Source organism: Calypte anna, chromosome 5 (genome assembly GCF_003957555.1).
Source record: "Calypte anna isolate BGI_N300 chromosome 5, bCalAnn1_v1.p, whole genome shotgun sequence".
Classification (NCBI taxonomy): domain Eukaryota; kingdom Metazoa; phylum Chordata; class Aves; order Apodiformes; family Trochilidae; genus Calypte; species Calypte anna.
The window spans coordinates 16,478,150-16,501,329 of NC_044250.1; the positions used below are offsets into that span (position 1 = coordinate 16,478,150).

Below are 23,180 nucleotides of genomic sequence, written 5' to 3' on the forward strand. Positions count from 1 at the left end.
CAGCAGGCAATAAATCTCATGAAGCTATGAGAGGATCTGTTTATATTAAACATAATAATATATATTTATAATAAAATAATAACTATATGATAATTATAAATATATATAATATATAGTAATTATAATAAAGTATATTAAAAAACTTGATTTCAGTTTCAAGTGCCTTGTTCAGGAGAATGTTTTTGTCGTGTGTTCTTTTAGAGGGGCCTAACTCAGTGTAAGTAAGAAGTGTTGAAGTGTCATTTATTCCAACATTGTTTGCTAATATCAGTGTTTTTAGTAAGAGTTGCAGACTTAAAGGTTCCTTTTAATTCTTGATATGATTGTGACAGTTTCCTTAGCACTCTGACTACATGAAATCCAACCCCTCTTCCTGATTTAAGCAAACATAAGACAATATTGGATAATCTTGATTAAAACTAAATGACTTAAATGTGTTGATTTTTATTTCTGTCCGTGGTAATATGAAGCCAGGCACTTTGGTATGAAAAAAATTATGTGAAGGCTTTTCTTTACAGAATGGAATTATCACTGGCGTTTATCCTGCTAGCCCCTCTAGCTGGCTTATTGTAGTTGTGGGTGTGATGTCAACAATGTATGCCAAAATTGATCCTTCTTTAGGACTAATAGCTAAAATCAACCGCACACTTGATACAACGTAAGTAGACTGAAAAGTTACTGTACCTCTAAAGAAAATCAGTTTTCTTTGTAGCCGTCCTTAAAGCTAATCCTGTGTATCAGTTTTCAAGCTGTATGTTTGTGGCAGAGTCAGCCACCAGATGTAGGAGGGCAGGGAGCAGCTAGGTTGTTATCCAGCATTACTGCAGTGATTTCTAGGTTGTTATCCAGCATTACTGCAGTGATTTCTGAGTTTTGGGGAAGCACATTTGGCACCCTCTGAAACTTTGATCTTGCTGCATGAGAGGGTGCTTGGGAAGTTTATAAAAAAGGGCTAAACAGGGATATTTAGGTTGTGTTGTGTCTGCCTGTAGTACCATTAGAATGAGGTTTTCAGTATTAGGTTCTCTTTAAAACTTAAACTGACCTCACTTGACCCATGCTGGCTTTTGTTTTAAATAGTGGCTATATGTCAAACCAAACCCAGAACATTGTGAGTGGAATACTTTTTGGCACAGGGCTTTGGGTTGCCCTCATTGTCACCATGCGCTACTCCCTTAAAATGCTGCTTTCCTACCATGGTTGGATTTTCACTGAACATGGCAAAGTTTCTGCAGGCACCAAGATTTGGATGGTAAGTACACATTGTGTTCCTGTTTCACCTTCTGTTGGATCTTTATTTGAAGGCCTAAAATAAAGTTTTTAGTAAAAATACCTAACAGCCTCCCATCCCAAGGCACAGGAAACACAAGTAAGGAAAGACCTGCAAAATTCTGTCATCCTTCTGGTGCTATAATTAAATTATTTCAGGGTGGCCTTGTAGAAGGAAGAGTAAACACTTTAAGAATAACTTCTGAATTTACCAATGCTTTGGGACTGACTGACTCAAGTACTTTTTCTCTATGAGCAAGTACAGCTTAAAACTTGTGCTGCAGCACCAGTGAATCTTGTCCTTCCCAGAAAGTGCTGCTTTGATTCTGTGTTGAAATGTTAGACTTTGTAGTCATCCATTCTAAAGTTAATCTTATGCTTGAAGAAAGCAATACTGAATGTCCTTTCAGCTGATGTAGTGGTGTACCTCCAAACTGAGTGGAGAAAATGTATAAGGTAGGTAGCTTGTGATGCAGTTTTCTCATAAGGATGACAGTGACTTGCTACTGTTGATTATTGTGGTGCTCTGGAAAAGGATCCTTAAAGGATAAGTATAAAGAGAGGACATGGACATACAGGTGCTCCAAGATATGAAGTGGCTTTTTGTTAATTGGACTTGGTTGTTTCAGTTCACTTTTGCCAATAGCTTGAGTGCCTGACTATGAAACTTAAAATCTGCAGCCTCAGATTAGATGATGTGTGCTGGACTAACATCATCATGATTTATTATGAAATCTGTTCAAGAACAGGTGTCCAAAATGGTACACTAAAACAGAATTTCATGTTCATCTGTTACAAATGAAATTTCTGATTGATAGTTTCTCCTGGAAGTGGTATCAGGAGCCTCATGACACGAATTTGTACAGTACAGGCTTTGGATGGTAAGGCTTTCTGTCAATTTATTAAAGCTGTTGCTGTCTGGGTTTTCAGCATGTCCTACCAGATAGATTTTAAAGCTGGTGATATTGCCTTATCAACCTTAAACAGTATGAACTGTAATGCTACTGACCATGCTTTGTTGTGTATTGTGTTGATAATTTTTTGTCTCTTATGTGTGTTGCATATGGTTTTGTTCTGTTTTATATTTTGGTGTGCATTATACCTGTTTTAAAATAGAGACCACTATAAAGGTGTGTGCCCAACAATGTCACATTATACTTAATGTATATGTTAGTACCTTATTCTTTCTTTAGCTAGTCCCAGCAAAAGAATGATTTCCCTACTAAAACAGTACCAACTACCTTAGCTTTCTCAATTTTGTTATCCTTTAATATTCTGTAATTTTCTGGATGAGTTTTTCTGTTGCTTATGAGTTTTTTCATAGCATGAAAATTGGCATGAAAATGATCTAATGAACAAAGTGTCTTCTGGTCAAATAGTCATGCAGATCAAAAATCTGAGCTCTGATTTCAGTCATGGTACAGAATGATTTTCAGGCTGATTGCAAGTCTGGTGCTGTTTTTAATTAATAGATTTAATCTTCAAAAGTCAAGTTTCCTGTTCTAGGATTAGAGGAAAAATCCAAGTATTAGTTGTAGTCTTACAAAAAAACCCCACTAACTCCAATGCATGCTAGAATGAGTTTATTTACTGTCTGCATGTTAAATCAGAGGTGCTTGCCTGTCACTTTAATGGTCTCAAACAGTTACGAATTTTCTACTACAAGTTTACATAAGAGATGAATACTGCAAAATGTCTTTGCTGTTTCTGCCAGTTGAACAGGTACTGAGATAATTTCAGCCTTTCCTGGCTTAGAGTTCTGGAATTAAATTGTCTCCAAGTATGGAATTCTTATGAAAAGCTGAGGGTTTTTTTCTCACTTGTTTTCAAATTTATCTTGTCATGACCCACAACTGGATTTCATGGGTCTGATCATGGTGGGGCATCCATGTACATCTGACAGCTCTCTGGTGGTACAGCAGATTGGACCAAGACTGGACTTTGACAGTAAAGGTTCCACTGGATTCTTGGTGTAATACTTGACCTTATTTTCCTGCTGAAATAGGGTGGTAAGGTCAAAACCCTTTCATGTGTAGCCTAGAAGCTGCATGGCCTTGACTTTCAGCCTGGTGAGTGCCACATCTGAGAAGTAGTTGCAGACAGAAATGCTGCTTCTGTCTTCAGTCTCCCATGGAAAACAGGGAATCCTGCATTATCTGAAGGGAAGATGGGAATTGTCATCTCTGGCTTTTATGTTTTTGTTGTTTGTTTGGGGTTTTTGGTTAACACAAGCACTGGGTATTAATTACACTGGCATGCTTGCACAATTTCGTGTGTTTGTTAAATAGATTAAGTGAGAGACTCATGCTGGAAGAAACTCCCTATAACATCAAAACTATTTGTGTGTTGAGCTGGAACTTTGGAAAACACTGAACTATGATTCCAAAGCATAATAATTATTTTTAAAGGTGGTTAAATTATCAAGGATCCTTAGCTGATAGTGATTCCTGTTCTGAAGCATAATATATATATTTGTAATATTTGCTCTAGAGTAAAAAGATCAACTAGCAGAGTTGGTTTTTTAGTCATTACAGAGCAAAATGTATGGAGAAAAGAAGAGCTTAGTAAACTTGTATTTTTCATTGAGATCAAGGTGTGCTGTTCAGAAACAATATTGTCTAATGACCAGAAGATTGTCTGGGAAGTCAGGAATGACTGTGACCATCTTTATTTTCCACTGACATAGTGTTTAACCTTTAGAAAGTTAGTTTAAGGTTAATGCCTTTTTTATTGTGAAACAGTGGTAAATATGATAGAATTTACCAGTGAAAAGAATTTCAGTAGAAATTTACCAGTGAAAAGAACTATGAATTACTTTACACTTTATTACTCTGTCAGTTTGCTTTTGTTGAACCTAAGAATTTGAGGTATATATTTCCATTTTGATTTTCTTCAGACACTTGTAAAACTCTTCTCAGGACGCAAACCCATGTTGTACAGTTTCCAGACATCTCTACCACGACTACCAGTTCCAGCTGTTAAAGACACAGTCAATAGGGTGTGTACATTTATTAATTCATTTTTTTCAATAACACTGAATCTGTATTTAGGTGCCCTCATGTTTTGGGTAGTTGTTTTTTTTGCCATGTCTGATACAAGTTTGACATGCTGGTTTAGTACAGTGGGATAGATTAAAACTTCTGCATAGAAATTAGAGGCTGGGACAAACCTCTGAAACTGGTGAAATTGGGAAGCTGGCATAATTCACATTGGGGTGATAAGAGTTGGATTTGTGCCATTCCACAGCTTGAACATATAATTGTGTGTTTTACCACCAAGCCCTTTTAACAAAGCAGGACATTATATGGCAGAATTTGAAGCTTTGATTTTTAGAGATGAAAAAAAGATATCTATAAAAATGCTAGTGAAGAAGCAGTGTGTCTTCAGGTGTAAAGTCTGGAAAAGAACATCTGGGAAAGAGCAGCCCCAGGTACCAGGATTGGTTGGGGACTGAGCTGCTGGAGAGCAGGGAAGGGGAAGAGGAGCTGGGGGTGCTGGTGGATGGAAGGATGCCCAGGAGCCAGGGATGTGTCCTGGTGGCCAAGAAGCCCAAAGGCACCTGGGGGGCAGGAGGAGGCGGTGGTCAGGAGGTCCAGGAAGGTTCTGCTTCCTCTCTGCTCTGCCCTGCTGAGGCCACATCTGGAATCTTGTGTCCAGTTCTGGGCTCCTCAGTTCCAGAAGGAGAGGGAAGTGCTGGAGAGAGCCCAGAGCAGAGGAGTGGAACAGCTCCTGGTGAGGAAAGGCTGAGGGAGCTGGGGCTCTGCAGCTTGGAAGGGGTGACCTCATTCCTCTTTATAAATACATAAAGGGAGGGAGCCAGGAGGATGGTGCCAGGGTCTTCTCAGTGCTGCACAATTATAGGACAAGAGGCAATGGGTATAAACTGGAGCATAGGAGGTTCCAGAGAAACACCAGGAGAATTTTTTTTGCCTGTGAGGGTGAGGGAGCCCTGGCCCAGGCTGCCCAGGGAGGTTCTGGAGTCTCCTTCCCTGGAGACATCCAGAGCCCACCAGGACACGTTCCTGTGTGATCTGCTGGGGGTGACACTGCTCTGGCAGGGGGGTTGGACCCCAGATGATCTTTCAAGGTCCCTTGTAACCCCTCACTTTCTATGATTCTATGTCTTCCCCTTTTGAGTAGACAATGTCTCTTTACAAAAGTAACCCCTTCCACTTGTGATTTCACAGAATCACACAAGTATTGAGGCTGGAAAAGCCCTCTGGTATCATCCATCCATGACCCAACCCCACCCCAATCCCACCCCATGGCACTCAGTGCCACATCAGCTTTTCCTTAAACACCTCCAGGGATGGGGACTCCACCACTGCCCTGTGCACTCCATCCCAATCCCTGATCCTCCTCTCCCTGAGGAAGTGCTGTCTGATACCCAACCTAAACCTCCCCTGGGGCAGCTTCAGGCCATGTCCTCTCCTCCTGTCACTCATTGCCTGGGAGAAGAGCCCAGACCCCCCCTGAGTACAACCTCCCTGCAGGAGCTGTGGGGAGTGATCAGGTCCCCCCTGAGGACAGGGGGAGGATGAGATCCCCGTTTCTGCTGGCCACACCACTCCTGATACAAGCCAGGACCCCACTGGCCTCCTGGGCCACCTGGGCACCCTGCTGGCTCCTGTTCAACCAGTTGTCACCCAGTGCTTCCGGGTCCCTCTCCGCTGGGCTGCTCTCAGCCACTCTTCCCCAGTCTGTAGCCCTGCTTGGGGTTATTGTGGCCACAGTGTAGGACCCTGCACTTGGTCCTCTTGAACCTCAGCCCATCCACCCAACCTGTCCAGGTCCCCCTGCCCTCCAGCAGACCCACACTCCCTTCTGGATTGCTGACAGATGCCTGGGAAAAGAAACTATTTTTGTAGTTTACAGGTAGATGTTTAGAAGACTGCATGCTCTTCCCTTACCAGTAGAGTGTTTGAAGCTGTCTGAAGGACACAACCAGTGTTCAGATATTGATTCTTTTTTCTTGTGTTCTTCTAGTACCTGGAATCTGTTCGGCCACTCATGGGTGATGAAGAGTTCAAAAGAATGGAGGCTCTAGCTCAAGATTTTGCATTCAATTTGGGACCAAGGCTTCAGTGGTATTTGAAGCTAAAATCCTGGTGGGCCACTAATTATGTGAGTAGATAAATAGGAGGTTGGGTCATTGAAATGACATAACTTAATTTGTTCCCTGTTGCTTTTTTTTATCTTCACTTTCATTCTTTAACAAATTTAAAACAAGGCACTTGAAACTGCCTAATACTTTTGCAAAGTGCATTGGGAAGCACCTGATTTGCTCAGAAATAATCTGTATTATTTTGGAAGCAAACATTGTGGTGAATGGAACTTGAAAGATTGAATCATTGTTTTGTGTTTGCTGTTCAGGAGCAGGTAATTTAACTTTTTGCTGTTGTGACTGCTCTTGAGGTCTCTTTATTTGCTTACTCAGCTTGATAACTCGACAATGGGCCTGGCTACCCAGGTAGATTAGAAAAGTGATTCAGGATAACTTTTTTTTATAGAGAGCAGCTAATGCATATGGAAGAGAGATCAAGAAATAAGTTGGGTGGATGGTTTTTTCCTGGCGTGGTTTGGGTTTTCTTTTCTTTTTTACCAAAAAGAAAACCCGAACCCCAGCAACATAGCAAGAACTGCCATGTATTATCTGACATCTTGCTGTACCCAGTAGCCTAAGCTGAACTACAGTGCCCTGGCAAAGCATTCAGGAGATCCAGTATATTTTAATTATATTCAGCAGCTTCTTCCATCAGAGTGCTACATCTTAATTTAATTCTCTCCCCCACTTCTTGCTGTTTTCCCTGAAGTTTAACACAAATGAGAGGCTTTGTTTGTCTTAAGTAGCAGGGCAAGGTAGCTGTTTGCTTCCTGCTTCTGTATGGAATGTTGTGTTGTGGAGCCATCAGCACAGAAGGCACAAACTGGGGGGATTACAAGACCTTACTGGGGTTGTTTCTCTTCCTTTCACAGGTTAGTGACTGGTGGGAAGAGTATATCTACCTCAGAGGACGTGGACCTATTATGGTTAATAGTAACTACTTTGCAATGGTAGGTGAACTCTAGAAACAGGTTATGTGTGTAAGAAACACTAAAATTTCTGTCCAATAATCTTATTTTGTTATAGCTTTGTGTTTATAATCAATTGACACTAAATAGGTGACTTTTGGCTTTCTTTCTCCTAGTGTAAACTGCAGCCAATGTTTTCAAGCATGGTGCTGCCTTACTAATAAACTCAGCACATCTGTCACTTAGGCAATCTCATGCTTTAGTGGCATAGAGCTTTGTTCTTACTTTCAGTTTTCTTCTTTTTGAACAAAACTTTCAAAAGTTCCATGTAGAACTTAATGGGTAACACAGATAACAGAGTGTATGCTCACACTTGCAAATGTCTGTATGGGAAGTAAAATTGTAAAAAAACCCTAGAACTAAATTTAAAACTTGGCTTCAAGCTTAAGTAGCATTGCTTTTCTGCTGGGGTAAGTAGCTATCATCTGTGTATTAAGCCTGATGCTGTTTAAGGAGATAGTGACTGCTGAAGACATTTTAAGTTTCCTGTCATCAGCTCACTCTCCTAGTGCCCTTCATGTGTTTTAAAGTCATTTCTGTATGGAGCAGAATAAACTAAGAAAGTGGATGAGAAGTACTACCAGTGTTTTTCTTAAATGTAGGCTGGTATTAACATATTTTTATGTACTTTACAGGACTTCCTTTATTTATCTCCCACAACCCTGCAGGCAGCTAGAGCTGGTAATGTTATCCATGCCATCCTGCTCTATAGGAAAAAACTGGACAGACAAGAAATCAAGCCAGTATGTATATCAGTTTAAATTGGCTTTTGATCTTTTTTCCAGCACAGTCTGTAAGAAGTTGATCAGTTTTCAGAACAGGAGAGAAATATCTTATTGTCACTACTCCATGCAAGATGGAACTAAATTTGTGGTCCCTGACAACCTAGATTATCACTTGAATTGCACTTGGGGAGAAACTAGCAACTGTAAAAAACAGAATTCTGCCAGCTAATGAGAAATGAATGAATGTATGTGCCCAAAACACAGATAAAGGCTTGTGCTTGCATATGTTAAGTATTCTGGGTAACAGATATCACTGCTGAGCATGTAACAGTATTTATGAGCCTCTGAATTCTGAGCACTCTGTGGTACCATGTAGTGTGAGCACAAAGGGTGGCTGGGACAAAGGACTGGACCTCAGGGCCAAGTGTGGCAGCCTGGGTAGGGATGATGGTAAAATCCTTTTGTTGCACTAATTTCTAGGTTGCAAAGACAGGCAAGATGAATCCCATCCTGAATTTCTGTTCTACCTGGTGGCTGTGTGTTGTGGCAAACAAAGAGAGTGGAAGCAATTAAGTAGTTTTGTTGAAAGCTGTGGCAGGGATGTAATTAGTTCTATGAGACTGCAAATTGGAGAAATGGCAACTTTTGTTTCTACACAGCCAGAAATAGCTTTAAAAACATAAATTGAGAGGCTGCATCTGGACTAGGCAGTGAGAGCCCTTTGGATTTCAGATATTAGGCTGTAAAACAGTAAGATTTTTTAATTTTAATTTAACCAGATCCTTGTTTTTCTTTTTTATTTCCTAATTATATATGCAAAATTACATTTTAATGTACATTTGTGGCACAGATTCTTCTGCTGGGATCTACTGTTCCACTCTGCTCAGCTCAGTGGGAGAGGATGTTTAATACCTCCCGAATCCCAGGAGTGGAATCAGGTAAGCAGGACCACTCAAGGAGTATAAACAACAAAGTGGCATTGTTGGTTTGGTTTGTTTTGGGTTTTTTTGTATGTATGTGTGGTTTTTCTGTGATTGTTTGTTTGGGGTGTTGTTTTGTTTTTTTTTTTTTCTTTTCCCTGTGTTTTGTCTCTGTAAAAGGAGGCAGATTGCATCTAGAAATATAAATATTTGTAGCCAACAAGTGGAAGGAAACATTGCTATCAATTTTCTTGGTTTTTATTAAAAGATTTGAGTAGTGATTTCTATTATTGTGCTTTCTAGAAAAGCTTAAGCTATATCTGTTTTTTTCTGATCTGATTATATATGCTGAAGAGCCTCTTAGAACTCAGTTCACATGTTTATCCAGCACTGAATGAAATCCAGCATTTGGCTGAGTTATCCTGGCAAATCCTGGTTAGTGAAGATGGCAGTCATTAGGAATTTGGAGTGCAGGGGGGTTTTGGTTTGTCACCTCCATTGGTAATGTACATAGGGGCTGTCTCTTGGAGGTAGAGTATTTTTTTTTTTACTTTCTTTGGGATCTGTGACTCTCCTATGTTTCAAGCTGCCTCTGAGCATGTGAGTCCCACTCAGCTACAGAATAAAAACCTAGGAGTTTCTAAGCAGGCACTGGGGTTTGCCCACTCTGCTCTGTACTGAATGAAGTTAGATAAGGGGAGAAAGTGGCACTGGTTAGTGGATAGAGCAGTAGGTTCATGTGTCACATAAGAATTTTACTCTTGGTTCTGCTTCTGGCCTTTAGTAGATTTTTTTAAGGAATTATTTTCCATCTATGCCTCACCTTCCTTTATCTGCTTTCATCCTTTTTAATGGAGAAAAACAAAACAATTACTCTCTGATTGTGAATTAGTAGATTAAGTAGATTAGGAAGTTTTTAAATCTCTGTTAAAATAACTAATGTGTGAGCTATTGTTATTTACAATACTTGAAGGACTAAAGGTGCTACCCTTGCCCCTTCCCTGTCCTCAGGGAAGTAAAAGTTATGAACTGTTTACATTTAATTTTGTATTTAGGTTTCTCCTCTTGCATGGAAGTGTAGAAATGGTCCTTTTGTAACATTAAAATACATCCTGTGTATCTTAATGGTTCTTCTCAATTTCTCCTGCTTAAAGTCTTCCAAAGTACAATCAGCATCAGAAAATTATCTTCTTTTCCTCCTAAGCATTTCACATTTCCTATTCTGCTTTTTTAGTTTTCCATTGTTTCTATTCTTCTAAAGGAGAAACAACTTTTTTTTCATTCTGTATGTGGATAAGTGAGTTATAAAGATGTTTTCCCAGGTTCTTATGAGTATCTTAATTTCTTGCCCCTTGATATCAATGATAAGTATTTTATGTATGTTACAGTTCCTAAAGGAGCAGTGTATTTTAAAGAAAAAAAATTCTGTGGTATGTCTTTGCTTATTAAGGGTAAAATCTTAGTAGAAATTGTATTCTGCCCCTTGAGCAGTTGTGTAATTTTAATGTCTTAACAAAAAATTGGAATCAATCAATCCACTTCTTTCAAGCAGGGAAGAGCCTTTATGTCTTTCCATTCCCCTACTTTAGGAGGAACCCTGTGTGTGTTACATGCATCTTCACATGTACGTGAAGGACTTTTTGGTCTGGCAAGAAAAAGGAAACTTTTTTTTTTTGTTACATCTGTACTCCAGGTGCATAAAATCTGTATTTAGGCCTGTAAGTAAGGTGTCTGCAAGGAAATTGCTGGGGCTCAAGAAGGGTTGGACTTGATGATCACTGAGGTCCTTTCCAACCCGGATGATTCTGTGGTTCTGTGTAACAGTTGTCAAATCATTGTTGATTTAGACTGAACAACTCACTTTGGCTTTTTACACTCCAGCAGTTCTCTTTCTGTATGGACACAAGATGTACATGAGACACATCCTTGGGGTGTCCTGACTCAGGATGAGGTTATTGAAGTAGTTACCTCACTCTGATGGTTTTTCTGCTTTCCCTCCCCTAACCTCTACGGGGTTCCTCCTCTGTTCACAATCCATTGTATTAATGCACTTGACAGTGGGACTGATGCTTCTGCCACTTGTATCCAGGCAGGGATATCCCATCTTTGGCAGGAATGGGTGAAAGGTGTGGGGAGCAGCAGCTTTGGATCAGCCAGAGGAGCAAACCTACCAAACCTGAGCGCTCCCTGAGAGCACCCAGCATGTACAACTCTCCCAGTACAATGTTTCTCAGATCTCTCAGCATCATTACTTTTTTTTGCTTAATATTGGTGTCCAGTGAGGAAACTGGTGGTGTCTGTGCATGGGAATGATTGTGAGGTCTGGGTGTGTAACTGTCTCAGGGGGCAGTAGTTGAAATAACACAAGGGAACCGTTTGTGCCAAACTATTTATTCCTTTCTTAAAATAAATCATCTGTGGCTAGTAGTGCATGCACTTGGTGTCTGGTATTATTTAGTGTGTTGAAACAGCTTGTTTTCACACAAGTGATTGCAATTCTAGATACTCTCCAGCATGTGAAAGACAGCAAGCACATCGTTGTGTATCACAAGGGCCGTTACTTCAAAGTGTGGCTGTATCATGATGGGAGACTCCTGAGACCCCGAGAAATTGAGCAGCAGATGCAGAGAATCCTGGATGATGATTCAGAGCCTCAGGCTGGTGAAGAGAAACTAGCAGCTTTTACTGCAGGAGATAGGTATGGTATGATTTTAAAACTAATTTTAATATTTCCAAGTAGTTGTGTAACGCCCACGTTGAATATTGGCTTTGGAATTTTCAAAAAATCCTGTCTGGATTGCCAGGAAGCTGAAGAGGAGCCAGCAGTGTGCCCAGGTGGCCAAGAAGGCCAATGGCATCCTGGACTGGCTCAGGAACAGCGTGGCCAGCAGGTCCAGGGAAGGGATTCTGCCCCTGTGCTCAGCTCTGGGGAGGCCACAGCTTGAGTCCTGTGTCCAGTTCTGGGCCCCTCAGCCCCTCAGGAAGGAGCTTGAGGTGCTGGAGCAGGTCCAGAGAAGAGCAAGGAGGCTGTGAAGGGATCCAGCAGAATTGCTGTGAGGAAGGGCTGAGGGAGCTGGGGGTGTTGAGGCTGGAGAAGAGGAGGCTCAGGGGAGACCTCATCACTCTCTGCAACTCCCTGAAAGGAGGTTGGAGCCAGGGGGGGGTCGGGCTCTGCTCCCAGGCAACTCTCAGCAAGACAAGAGGGCAGGGTCTCAAGTTGTGCCAGGGGAGGTTTAGGTTGGAGATGAGAAAGAATTTCTTTCTGGAGAGGGTGATCAGGCATTGGAATGGGCTGCCCAGGGAAGTAGTGGATTCTCCGTGTCTGGAGATCTTTCCAAAGAGCCTGGATGTGGCACTGAGTGCCATGGGCTGGGAACCACGGGGGGAGTGGATCAAGGGTTGGACTTGGTGATCTCTGAGGTCCCTTCCAACCCAGCCCATTCTATGATTCTATGAAATGCTCTGCAGTCAGCTTGGTTTTTCTATACTGCTGACATGTAGCATCTCTTCAGCCACTTGTAACTACATGGAGTCTGAAGTAATTTTGCAGTGACCACCCTCAGCTGGATGGGTTTGGTGTAATTGTGGCTATCACAGGTGTGGTAATTTGAAGCTTTATTGTGTTAAACATATTGAACTATTGGAGTTTTACACCTGCTTTGGGGTTCACTGGCATTTTAAAGAATAACTTAGTAAGATGGAGAATGTGAATTCAGTAACTTGTTCCATATTTATGATTGAGCACCTATGAAATAAAGGTGTACTCAGATGGTTCTAGGTGTAAGATCATTGAGTTTAATTAAATTGTAGCATATGTAGTTCAATCTTTTCAGTTGTTTCTGGACAAGGGAAAAAAAGAGCTGTGGGTTTTAATATGCTTTCTTACTAGGGGTCTTTTGTCTCAATGTCTGCTTTAAAGCAAACTGAAACACTTTCATTGGGAAAACCACAAAATTTTAAAATAAATACGGTACAACCATACAGAAATTATATTGTTCAGGACTTCCTTAACTTCATATATCTTTCAGTCATTTACCATGGAACTTTTTATTGACTATTGTCCAGATTCTTAGATTTAGATGTTTCAGCAATTAATCTGTTCCATTATTATTAATATATTATTACTATTTTCTTCTTCCATATAATATTTTTTTGTTAAAAATTTAGATGATCCATCCTATATGTGTTGCATGCTAGGGAAATGTAGAATTTCTGAGGATTAAGCTTCACACATCTGTATCTATATGTTGGAACTGGCTCCTGGAATGATGCTGTATATGTATTTTTAGGACTTTTCACTCGTACTTTAAATGCAATGTAGTTGCTTCAGATATGATAAAAGGAGGAGGAATGTTTTATAATGATCTTAGGGGTGATAAAGCACTGACAAATTTGTAATCTGACTATAAACCAAATTCTTTTTGCAGAGTACCCTGGGCTAAAGCTCGTCAGACTTACTTCAGCCGTGGAAAGAACAAACAGTCCTTGGATGCTATTGAAAAAGCAGCATTTTTTGTGACATTGGATGACGCTGAGCAAGGGTACAGGAAAGAAGATCCAGTGAGGTCACTGGATGCATATGCAAAATCCTTAATGCATGGCAGATGTTATGACAGGTACAGTATTGACTCTAGAAAACTCCTTTTTCACAATTTCAGTAATTCCCATGGCTAATACATAGGAATTAGTGAACTAAAAGCAGATAAACTACACAGAATCACTGAATGGAAGGGACCTTTAAAGATCCTGTCTCTGCCCATGGGAAGGAGGTTGGACAACTCATTTTTATCTGCATCAGGCTGAACAGGCCGTTGAGCTGGGCTTTGAACACCTCCAGTGATGAGGAATCTACATCCATCTCTGGGCAACCTTTTCCAGCCTCTTCATAAAAAACCTTTTCTTCCTTACAACGAATCTAAACCTACCCACTTGCAGTTTATAACCATTGCCCCTTGTCCTATAGTAAAAAGTCTCTCTCAGTTTGTCTTGTCTTCTTCATAGGCCACAAGAAGGTGTCCAGACTGAACCACCCCAGCTCTCAGTCTTTCTTCATGGGAGAGGTTTCAGCCTCTCTGATCGTTTTCATGGCCCTCCCCTGAAGCTGTTAGGTCCACATCTGTCTTGTACTGGGACCTCAGAGCTTTGTGCAGTATTCCAGTATTCCAGGTGGGGTCTTGTGGGAGCGAAGTAGAGCTGAGGAGAATTGTCTGACCTCAGCCTACCAGCTGCTTCTTATGCAGCCCAAAATGTGATGGGATTTCTGGGCTGCAAACACACATTTCCAGCTCATGTCCAATTTTTCATCTCTCAGTACCCCAGGTCCTTCTCTGCTGAGCGGCTCAATCCCCCATTCTGTTGATTCTGGGGATTGCCCTGACTGTGGTAGTGGGATAATGCACTTGGCTTTGAACTTCATGAGGTTCAAATTCACATGTATTTACTTAAACTATTAAAAAAAAGCAAAAAAAAGCCAGGAAAGCATTTGAATGTGAATTTTTGAGAGAGTTGACATTGCAGTGTTAAAATTCTTCTGAAAGGTACAACAGCCTAAAGAAATCTCAATTTCTCTTTTTAGATGGTTTGATAAAACATTCACTCTTATAGTATTCAAAAATGGCAAAATGGGCATGAATGCAGAACACTCTTGGGCAGATGCTCCTATTCTTGGACACCTGTGGGAGGTAGGTGTTTAGTGCAAAAAGTACATGCAGAAGATAATGTGATGTGGCCTGTGCAGCAGTCCTGAAGATCATCAGTGCCTTTCAATCCCTTGCATTCATGTTGCTGTAGACACAGGCCCATAATCACTCATCTGCAACAGCAGAATTAAAATAAATAAAACAAACAACCCTTACTTAAAAGAGAAGGTTGCTGTCCTTTAAATTAAAGGTCTCTGTTGCATCTTACTGAGCAGAGAAGTCTTAATAGAAGTGATACAGCTCCCCATCTGCTTGCTTATAATGCTGTAAATCAATAGATTGTTGACTGTTTTTGTTGTGGCAGAATATTTGGTATATATTTATGCTCCTTTTAGCTCAAGAAGGCTTAAAAATCCCACACTTGGGAGTCTAACCTTGTCTAAGTTGTTGTTTGATAAGCTGCAGATTGTTATGCTGCTTAAATTCTCTTGTATTTGCAAAAAATGAAATAAATTCACTTTTTATCAAGCTTGTTCATCATGAGCTTAGTTTATTACTTGAAATCCAATTTGATTTTTTTTTTCTTTTTCAAAGTATAACCCATAGTTACATGACTGAACCACTCAAATATTTCATAAACCCTTAATCAATTCTGATCTCATTATGTATTTGTTCAAACAAGTCTCACTAATTACTTGGCCCCCCAGGTAGTTTCCTTATGTTATTATATTACTATTTCCATTTGTTTAAGAGCAGAGAATTGTCACTGTGTTCTCTCACCAGGGAGGAAAGAGGCCAAACTCGTTGGAGATTAACTTGACAGTGAGTTTAGGCTCAGTGGAAAAGAGTTTGTTTTCTTTTAATGAATGATGTTACATGCTCTAGGTCATATTTCTGTACTTAGCTGCTTCATTTTCTGCTAAGAATTAGGATGACTAAGCTAAGATTTAACTTCCTAAAAAGTTATCTGTTGTTAGCACCTTATAGATCGTCTTTTTTTAGAATGAAATGGGTTGAGCTTTATTTCATAGTGGGCATGTTATGAACAGTAAGTGAGAAAATTAAATTAAAGATGTTATATTTGTCAAACATGCAATGGATTTTTGTCAAGCTTTTTCTTTCCATCTTGAATAGATACAAATCTATTGATAATTCTTTAATTTTTTTTTGACATTGAGGACATTTGGTATCTTGTATGACAGAGATAGAAGTTGTTGTTCAAGTTGTAGTGTTTGTCTTGGAGCCATTCTCTTTATGCACCCAAGGGCACTTATAAAATGCAATTTTGAGTGGGATCTGAATCTTTATCACTAAATTATTGCAGGGATATGCAATTACTCTGAAATAAACTGTTTCTCAGTGAGTAAGTTTTGACTGATAAACTTGCAGAAAGTCTTTTAGAGCCTAAATGGAACAAAGATTGTGAAATCCAAAACTGATGTTGACTTTTTTTATTACTGTTAAGTTTGAAGTGGGTTTTTAATGGAAATATTTTGATTAATTCAGTATAATCTAACAATGCACCAGTGTACTTGAACAGGAGCTTGTGTGTATGAGGTATTTTCCCACTCAGAACACAAGTAAAAGTGGCTTCAAATAAGAGGTGAAAAAAAGAGCTTCACTTGCAGCTGGTTTTGGTATTTGGAAATGGATTGTATATTGTATTTCACAATGTACTGAAAGTGACTTATATTGATCTCACAATGAAATTTTAATTCCACAGCAATAAGTAGTGTGATGCAATTCTGAAGAAGTATTATTCTTTGCAGAATGTCATGGCAACTGAGTATCTTGACCTGGGCTATTCAGAAGATGGGCATTGCAAAGGAGATACCAATAAAAATATTCCTATTCCTACAAAACTGCAGTGGGAAATTCCAGAAGAAGTAAGTACAGAACAGCCAGTGGTTTGAGGAAGAAGCTCATCTTCCCTAGCAGCCAAATCATTAATTAATTACCTCATGTTATAAATTAAATTCCTTTTAGCCCAGCAAGATGCTTATTTCATAGATGGGCATTACTTGCTTTACTTCAAAGATAATTGGTGTTTTTAACATCAGTCTCTAAAAATTTTGGTGAGGTTTTGTTGACTTTTTACTAGAAACTTTCTTGGTTGGCAATATGTCAAAAATTAAGTAGCCACCTCTTTAAAATAGTAACTGTATGGAGTTCAAGTTGTTGGGCTTTCATTACTGTTGTCTCAACAAATGCTCTTGTGTAATAATTCCTTGAGATTAATTGTCTTTTTTTTTCATTTGAAATTCTGTGGGCATATCTAATAAGGATTACTTTTTTTTTTTCCCCTAAGTTTCAGACAAAATGAGATCACCTATTTGAATTTTGATTTTGAATAAACATGTAGTGGTTGGTGTGATATGTTTCTTAAGCCTGTATAGCAGATTGGAAGCCACCACCTATTGGCATTCTAACTCTGTGGGTCATTCTTCTATATTCTAATAATCTGTAGAGTCTAAATGTTGGGGTTTTTTTAGAGTGCAGTTTTTGGACTCCAGATGTGTATTGGCTTAAAACTTGTTTTTTAAATTAGCTTTTTGAATTTTAGCTTTCAGGCAAAGATGACTTCCCCTGATTCTCCAAAGGGGGATTATTTGGATGTTAATGTTCCTGGCATGCATTAAGGCAGCATTTTTTATTGATCAATTTTAAATAGTTGCACTTTTTCAGCAGTGTTCTCTAATGCCATTGACTACATGCACATGTACATACAGATATTTATGGATTTATTTCAGTGCCAAGAAATGATTGAGAGGTCTCTGAGCACTGCTGTAGCTTTGGCAGACGATGTGGATTTTCATTCCTTTTTCTTTGATGCTTTTGGGAAGGGACTAATAAAGAAAGCAAAAACCAGCCCTGATGCCTTTGTGCAGCTTTCCCTGCAACTCGCTCACTATCGGGTAAGAAGAATGAACTGATTCTGCTTTATTAGAATCTCCTTACACTGGGTACAGCATGGTTGTGATTAAAATAACTGTGTAGAATCAGAGAATGTCAGGTTGGAAGGGACCTCAAGGATCATCTGGTCCAACCCTTCTAATATTATTGTTTATGTGAGATGTCTCAGCACCCTGTCAACTCAGACTTCAGACTTCCCAGAGTGATCTTCCACTGCTTGTGCAAGGTTATTGGAGACATGCAGTGGAAATTGGTACAGAGCCCTGTTTGGGTTACTGTTTATACAACCCAAACAGCTGTAAGGTGCCCCAAGCAACACTGCAGACAATTTGAGAATCTACTTAAAGCACGAGGTTTCATTTTCCTAAAGTTTTAAGAAAAGCTCCCAGCAGAGGAGGTTTCTTGAACTACTTATGGTTTTAGGGCTTTTGCCACGAGGGGGGGAGACAGTCCCAGGTTTCTTGTAGCTGTCTCCTGGGTCAGGAGGGCTTCCTTGGTGTCAAAACAGCTTAGGGAAAATCTGGATGGGGTGTTAATGACAGCCAATAAATATAACGTGGCACTTCTGTGTCACCTATTGCTGTGAGTGCCATGGCAGCAGCTGTGACTCTTGTCAGGAATTCTTCTTTGTAGATGGAGGAGGAAGACACTGATGGGCTCCATGGGGTCTCCATTTAGTCAGTACCTTGTTAATTTTGTCCTGAATATGTATTAGTTTCTATGTAAAATAAACTCCTGCTCTGTTATATCACCATGAAATTCCATGAACTCATAAATTCAATATTTCATACAGATGCACTGAAGAATTTAAAACTGTTTTATGTGGGAAGTACAGCAATAACATCAATCAAACAAGCACAGAGAAGGGACAGAGGTCACATGGACACTTCACTGTAGGAATGCCATGTGGTTATCACATGTCCACCCTGAGGCTGCTTTAGTGCCCTGGAATTTGGAATGGTCTCCTTCCTACTCCTGCTTGCTGCTTAGCATCAGTTGGGTTCAAGTTGCACCAGGGGACATTCAGATTTATTATGAGGGAAAATTTCTTCAGTGAAGGAGTGGTGAAGCATTGGAACTGGTTGTCCAGGGAGGTGGTGGAGTCCCCATCCCTGGAGGTATTAAAAAACTGGGTAGATGTGGGGTTTTGGGAGATTATTTGGTGGTTAAGGTGGTGTAGGGCTGAGGGTTGGACTTGATGATCTTGAAGGTCCTTTCCACCCATGATAATTCTGTGATTACGAAGAGGGGACAAGTCTGGTTGAACCTTTTAAGTTCTTATTTTTCCATTTTCAAGGACATGGGAAAATTTTCTTTAACATATGAAGCCTCTATGACACGTTTGTTCAGAGAAGGCAGGACTGAAACTGTTCGTTCGTGTACTGTGGAGTCATGTAGATTTGTTCAGGCCATGGAAGACCCAGCTGAAAGTGTAAGTCCTGCTTTTTTTATCTAATTTGTGAGGCACATGAGTTATCACACATGATAGATACTCATAGAAGTTCCCAAATAGCTTTTAAACATTTAAAGATTGTCACTGTTTACAGTGTCCTTACTCTTTCCTTTTCATTCTACCTTCTAGAGGAACATCCCTGCTCAGCCTTATGCCCTACTTGCTTGACTTATGCTGCTTTTGGAATTGCCTTCTCCTGAGCTCTTGAGAGAAGGCTTTTTAAAAAATGATAAGCATTCCTAGACCACAATACATTCAGTGTTGTCAGTTTGCCTTCTAAAATAGCCATTGCAGTTCCAGTTGTATATCATGTGGAAGTTGCTCTCCTAGAACTTCTTAAGGCCAGTGTTTCTAGAAACTAAGTATGCAATAATGTGTTAAACTTGGGTTGTAAACATGTGATTCTGGGGCTAAATCCCACTTAAAATAACAGATTTGTTTACAGCAGTTAATGATAGACACTTGGTAATACTTGAAATTCCATACGCAGGGTTGAAAACACAGGAGATACTAAAATTTGATGTTAGTCACAGGCATTTTCTTGAACTTGATCTTGAGGTGCTCTGGTCTTGAGAGCCATTACGTGTAGCTTAGTTTCTGCATTTCCATCCTCAACCCAGCTAACTGATTTTTCTTTTTTTTTTTTTTTTTCATTGTTAGAATGAAAACAAGCTCAAGTTCTTTAGGCTTGCAGCTGCCAAACACCAGCACTTGTATCGCCTGGCTATGATTGGTTCTGGCATTGACCGCCATCTCTTCTGCCTTTATGTGGTGTCCAAGTACCTGGCTGTAGATTCTCCTTTCCTGAAGGAAGTAAGTGGCTTTTAGTGATAACTCTCATTGCAGCACACAGTACTTTATTTACTTGGAGTTTGTGGTGTCTGCATATGTACTTTTTTTTTTTCCTAAGGAAAAAGGTAAGATTTAACTGGCATTGTTCAGCATCTTGTTGCTTGCAAGTTAGTTTCATTTTACTCCATGTATGCACCTATTGATAGACCTATAGTAATGCTTTCTGTGAGCTTTATAGTGTGATATGTTATCAGGGATTGCAAGAAAGATATAGTCAGTATTAAAAAAAAAATAGGTTACTTGTGGGTTTTACATGTTTTTCAGTCAGCACAATAGAGACAGTGTTTTCTTTTAAATGAAAGTGATTTTGTCACAGTTCCCAAAGAACATTTTCAAGTTACTGTGAATTAAAGGAGCTGCATGTTGCAGTTTTTTTTTTTTGGTGCACAACATTAATGTCACTGTACTACCACGACTAATGCTTTGTTACTTAAACTAGGTTTTAAGTTTGGATTTTATAAATAATTCTATTGCATGTATTCATGTTTTCTGATTAATTGAAAATACTTCTGAGCTTGCCTTCAAGCTACACACATCTGTCTGCTTGCCCTCCTAAGTGGTTAGGTCAAAAATGAAACAACTTTCTACAGCTTTCACAGATTTGTAAAATGTGTATTTTAAATAATTTTACAAGTATTTAACTTGATGGGAGCTTCTAATCTTCTCATCTAAGTTTCTCATTTTACAGGATTTGAACATGCCATTAGTGAGCTTGTTAACAAGACCTGTTATGCAGGATTTGCCAGGTTACAGACCAGATTGGTCTGGGTTGAAATACTATTGCTATTGAAAGAACTTTTAATCTTTGAGGAATTGACAGAATGATACATTAATGGTTTGTGTAGCATGAGAAGTTTAGCCTTTTCTTTTACTTCATAGAATCAAAGTGGTTTGGGTTGGAAGGGACCTTAAAGATCATCAGGATCCAGCCCCCTGCATGGGCAGGGACACCTCCCACTAGACCAAGTTTCGCAAGGTTTCAATCCCTCCTGGCCTTGAGCACTTCCAGGGAGGGGGCATCAACAACTTCCTTAGGCAACTTATTCCAGTATATTACTACCCTCATGGTGAAGAATTTTTTCCTAATATCTAACTTTAGTCTACCCTCTTTCAGTTTAAAACCATTACCCCATGTCCTATCACTACTCCTGCTTGTGGAAAGCCCCTCCCCAGCTTTCCTGTAGCCCCTTCATGTAGTGGAGGCTGCTTTAAAGGCCCCCCTAGAGCCTTCTCCAGGCTGAACAGCCCCAACTCTCAGCCTGTGTTCGTAGCAGAGGTGCTTCAGCCCTTTGATCATCCCTGTGGCTCTTCTCTGGACCCAGTCCTGCAGGTCTGCATCTGGATCTGTGCTGGGGGCTCCAGAGCTGTATGCAGACCCCCAGGTGTGGTCTCACAAGAGCTGAGTAGAGGGGCACAATCAATCCCCCCCCTCACCCTGCTGGCTGTGCTGCTTTTGATGCAGCCCAGGATGCTGTTGGCCTTTGGGGCTGTGAGTGCACGCTGGTGGCTCATGTTGAACTTCTCCTGGCACCCCAAGTCCTCCTTGGGGCTGTTCTCAATCCATTCTCCCCAGCCTGGATTTGTGTCTGGGGTTGTGCCTGCCCAGGTGCAGGACCTTGCACTTGGCCATGTTGAGCTTCATTAGGATGGATGGGCCCACTACAGCCTGTCTTCCCTCTAACATGTCACCACACCACACAGCTTGGTATTGTCAGCAAACTTTCTGAGGACCTGCTCTGTCCCACTGTCTGTGTCTTCAGCAAAGATATTAAACAGCACTGGTCCCAGTAGTGACCCCTGAGGAACACTACTTGTCACTTGTGTCCTCTTGGACATTGAAGCACTGACCACAACTCTCCTTGTGCAGCCATTCAACAAATTTGAATTTGGGCCCCTCAGCTCAGGAAGGAGCTTGAGGTGCTGGAGCAGGTCCAGAGAAGAGCAAGGAGGCTGTGAAGGGATCCAGCAGAATTGCTGTGAGGAAGGGCTGAGGGAGCTGGGGGTGTTGAGGCTGGAGAAGAGGAGGCTCAGGGGAGACCTCATCACTCTCTGCAACTCCCTGAAAGGAGGTTGGAGCCAGGGGGGGTTGGGCTCTTTTCCCAGGCAGCTCTCAGCAAGACAAGAGGGCAGGGTCTCAAGTTGTGCCAGGGGAGGTTTAGGTTGGAGATGAGAAAGAATTTCTTTCTGGAGAGGGTGATCAGGCATTGGAATGGGCTGCCCAGGGAAGGAGTGGATTCTCCGTGTCTGGAGATCTTTCCAAAGAGCCTGGATGTGGCACTGAGTGCCATGGGCTGGGAACCACGGGGGGAGTGGATCAAGGGTTGGACTTGGTGATCTCTGAGGTCCCTTCCAACCCAGCCCATTCTAGGATTCTATGAATTACTCATCCATGGAGTGGCCCATCCATCAATTCCATGTCTTGTCAGTTTGGAGACCAGGATATTGTGTAGGACACTGTCAAATGCCTTGTTCCCCCTTTGGAATCAGGAACTGGAGAATTTCTTCATATTGCTTTACTCAGTTTAATTTACCCTGTAGAAAGTTGCATGCTCTTAAGCAGTGTGTTACATTTGCATCTCTTTCATATCTCTTACAGGTTTTGTCAGAGCCCTGGAGGCTGTCAACAAGTCAGACACCCCAGCAACACATTGATCTAAAGAAGAACCCTGAAATGTTATCCTGTGGTGGAGGATTTGGACCGGTATGTCTGCTAAATATAAGTACACTTCTAAAAACAGTTCTGAATATGCTAATCGAAAAATTTCACATCTAAAACCTTAATGTTGCCAATCTAAGGTGCCACACATGCTTTTAAATGCATGTTTAATGCTTTCCCTGTATGTGGATGTGCTCAGAAAAATCTACATCACTTTTTTAATTTCATTTCTGACTACAAGACTGGGTTGTTCTTAAGGAAATATTTATCAAATACAGCACAGGCATCTGTGGTAGCAAGGTCTGATATCACATTACCTATGCCCAGAGTTTTTGTACATCAGGCAGTGACAAATGCCTTAATATTTAAACTGGATTTTAAGATTACAATTTGTAAAAGTAATTATACTTGACTTGTCCTTTATGTTTCATGATTAATTAAAAATGTGTTCATGCTTTGTTCCAAATTAAGCCACTCTCATTGTTCTGCTTTCTCTCCTCAGTGTGAATAGTGGCCAAGTCAAGAATAAAACCATGTTCTACAGCTTCCTTAGGCTTTCAGGAAGCTAGGATACTTGTTAAGAGATTTTGCAAGCCTTCTGACTTGTAGTATTTTACTGGGATTTGCACATAGGTGCTGATGATCTGTGAAGCAGACTTTATGGGGCTCTGACCTAGGTTA

General features: G+C 40.5%; 1 protein-coding gene across 9 annotated transcripts in view; it reads left to right on the forward strand.

The window, feature by feature from the left end:
* CPT1A (carnitine palmitoyltransferase 1A) overlaps positions 1–23,180 on the forward strand; it is a 42,559-nt gene that overhangs the window by 15,787 nt on the left and 3,592 nt on the right. For 8 of the 9 annotated variants that reach the window (XM_030451108.1, XM_030451107.1, XM_030451109.1 and 5 more), the window contains 15 exons: positions 519–658; positions 1,081–1,252; positions 4,166–4,267; positions 6,256–6,393; positions 7,246–7,323; positions 7,977–8,084; positions 8,917–9,004; positions 11,489–11,684; positions 13,414–13,602; positions 14,562–14,667; positions 16,395–16,511; positions 17,376–17,540; positions 18,836–18,970; positions 19,652–19,804; positions 22,440–22,544. In XM_030451108.1, the coding sequence (XP_030306968.1) occupies positions 519–658; positions 1,081–1,252; positions 4,166–4,267; positions 6,256–6,393; positions 7,246–7,323; positions 7,977–8,084; positions 8,917–9,004; positions 11,489–11,684; positions 13,414–13,602; positions 14,562–14,667; positions 16,395–16,511; positions 17,376–17,540; positions 18,836–18,970; positions 19,652–19,804; positions 22,440–22,544 (1,992 nt within the window). The remainder of the gene's footprint in view (positions 1–518; positions 659–1,080; positions 1,253–4,165; positions 4,268–6,255; positions 6,394–7,245; positions 7,324–7,976; positions 8,085–8,916; positions 9,005–11,488; positions 11,685–13,413; positions 13,603–14,561; positions 14,668–16,394; positions 16,512–17,375; positions 17,541–18,835; positions 18,971–19,651; positions 19,805–22,439; positions 22,545–23,180) is intronic. The other variant, XM_030451116.1, reaches the window with a different exon arrangement.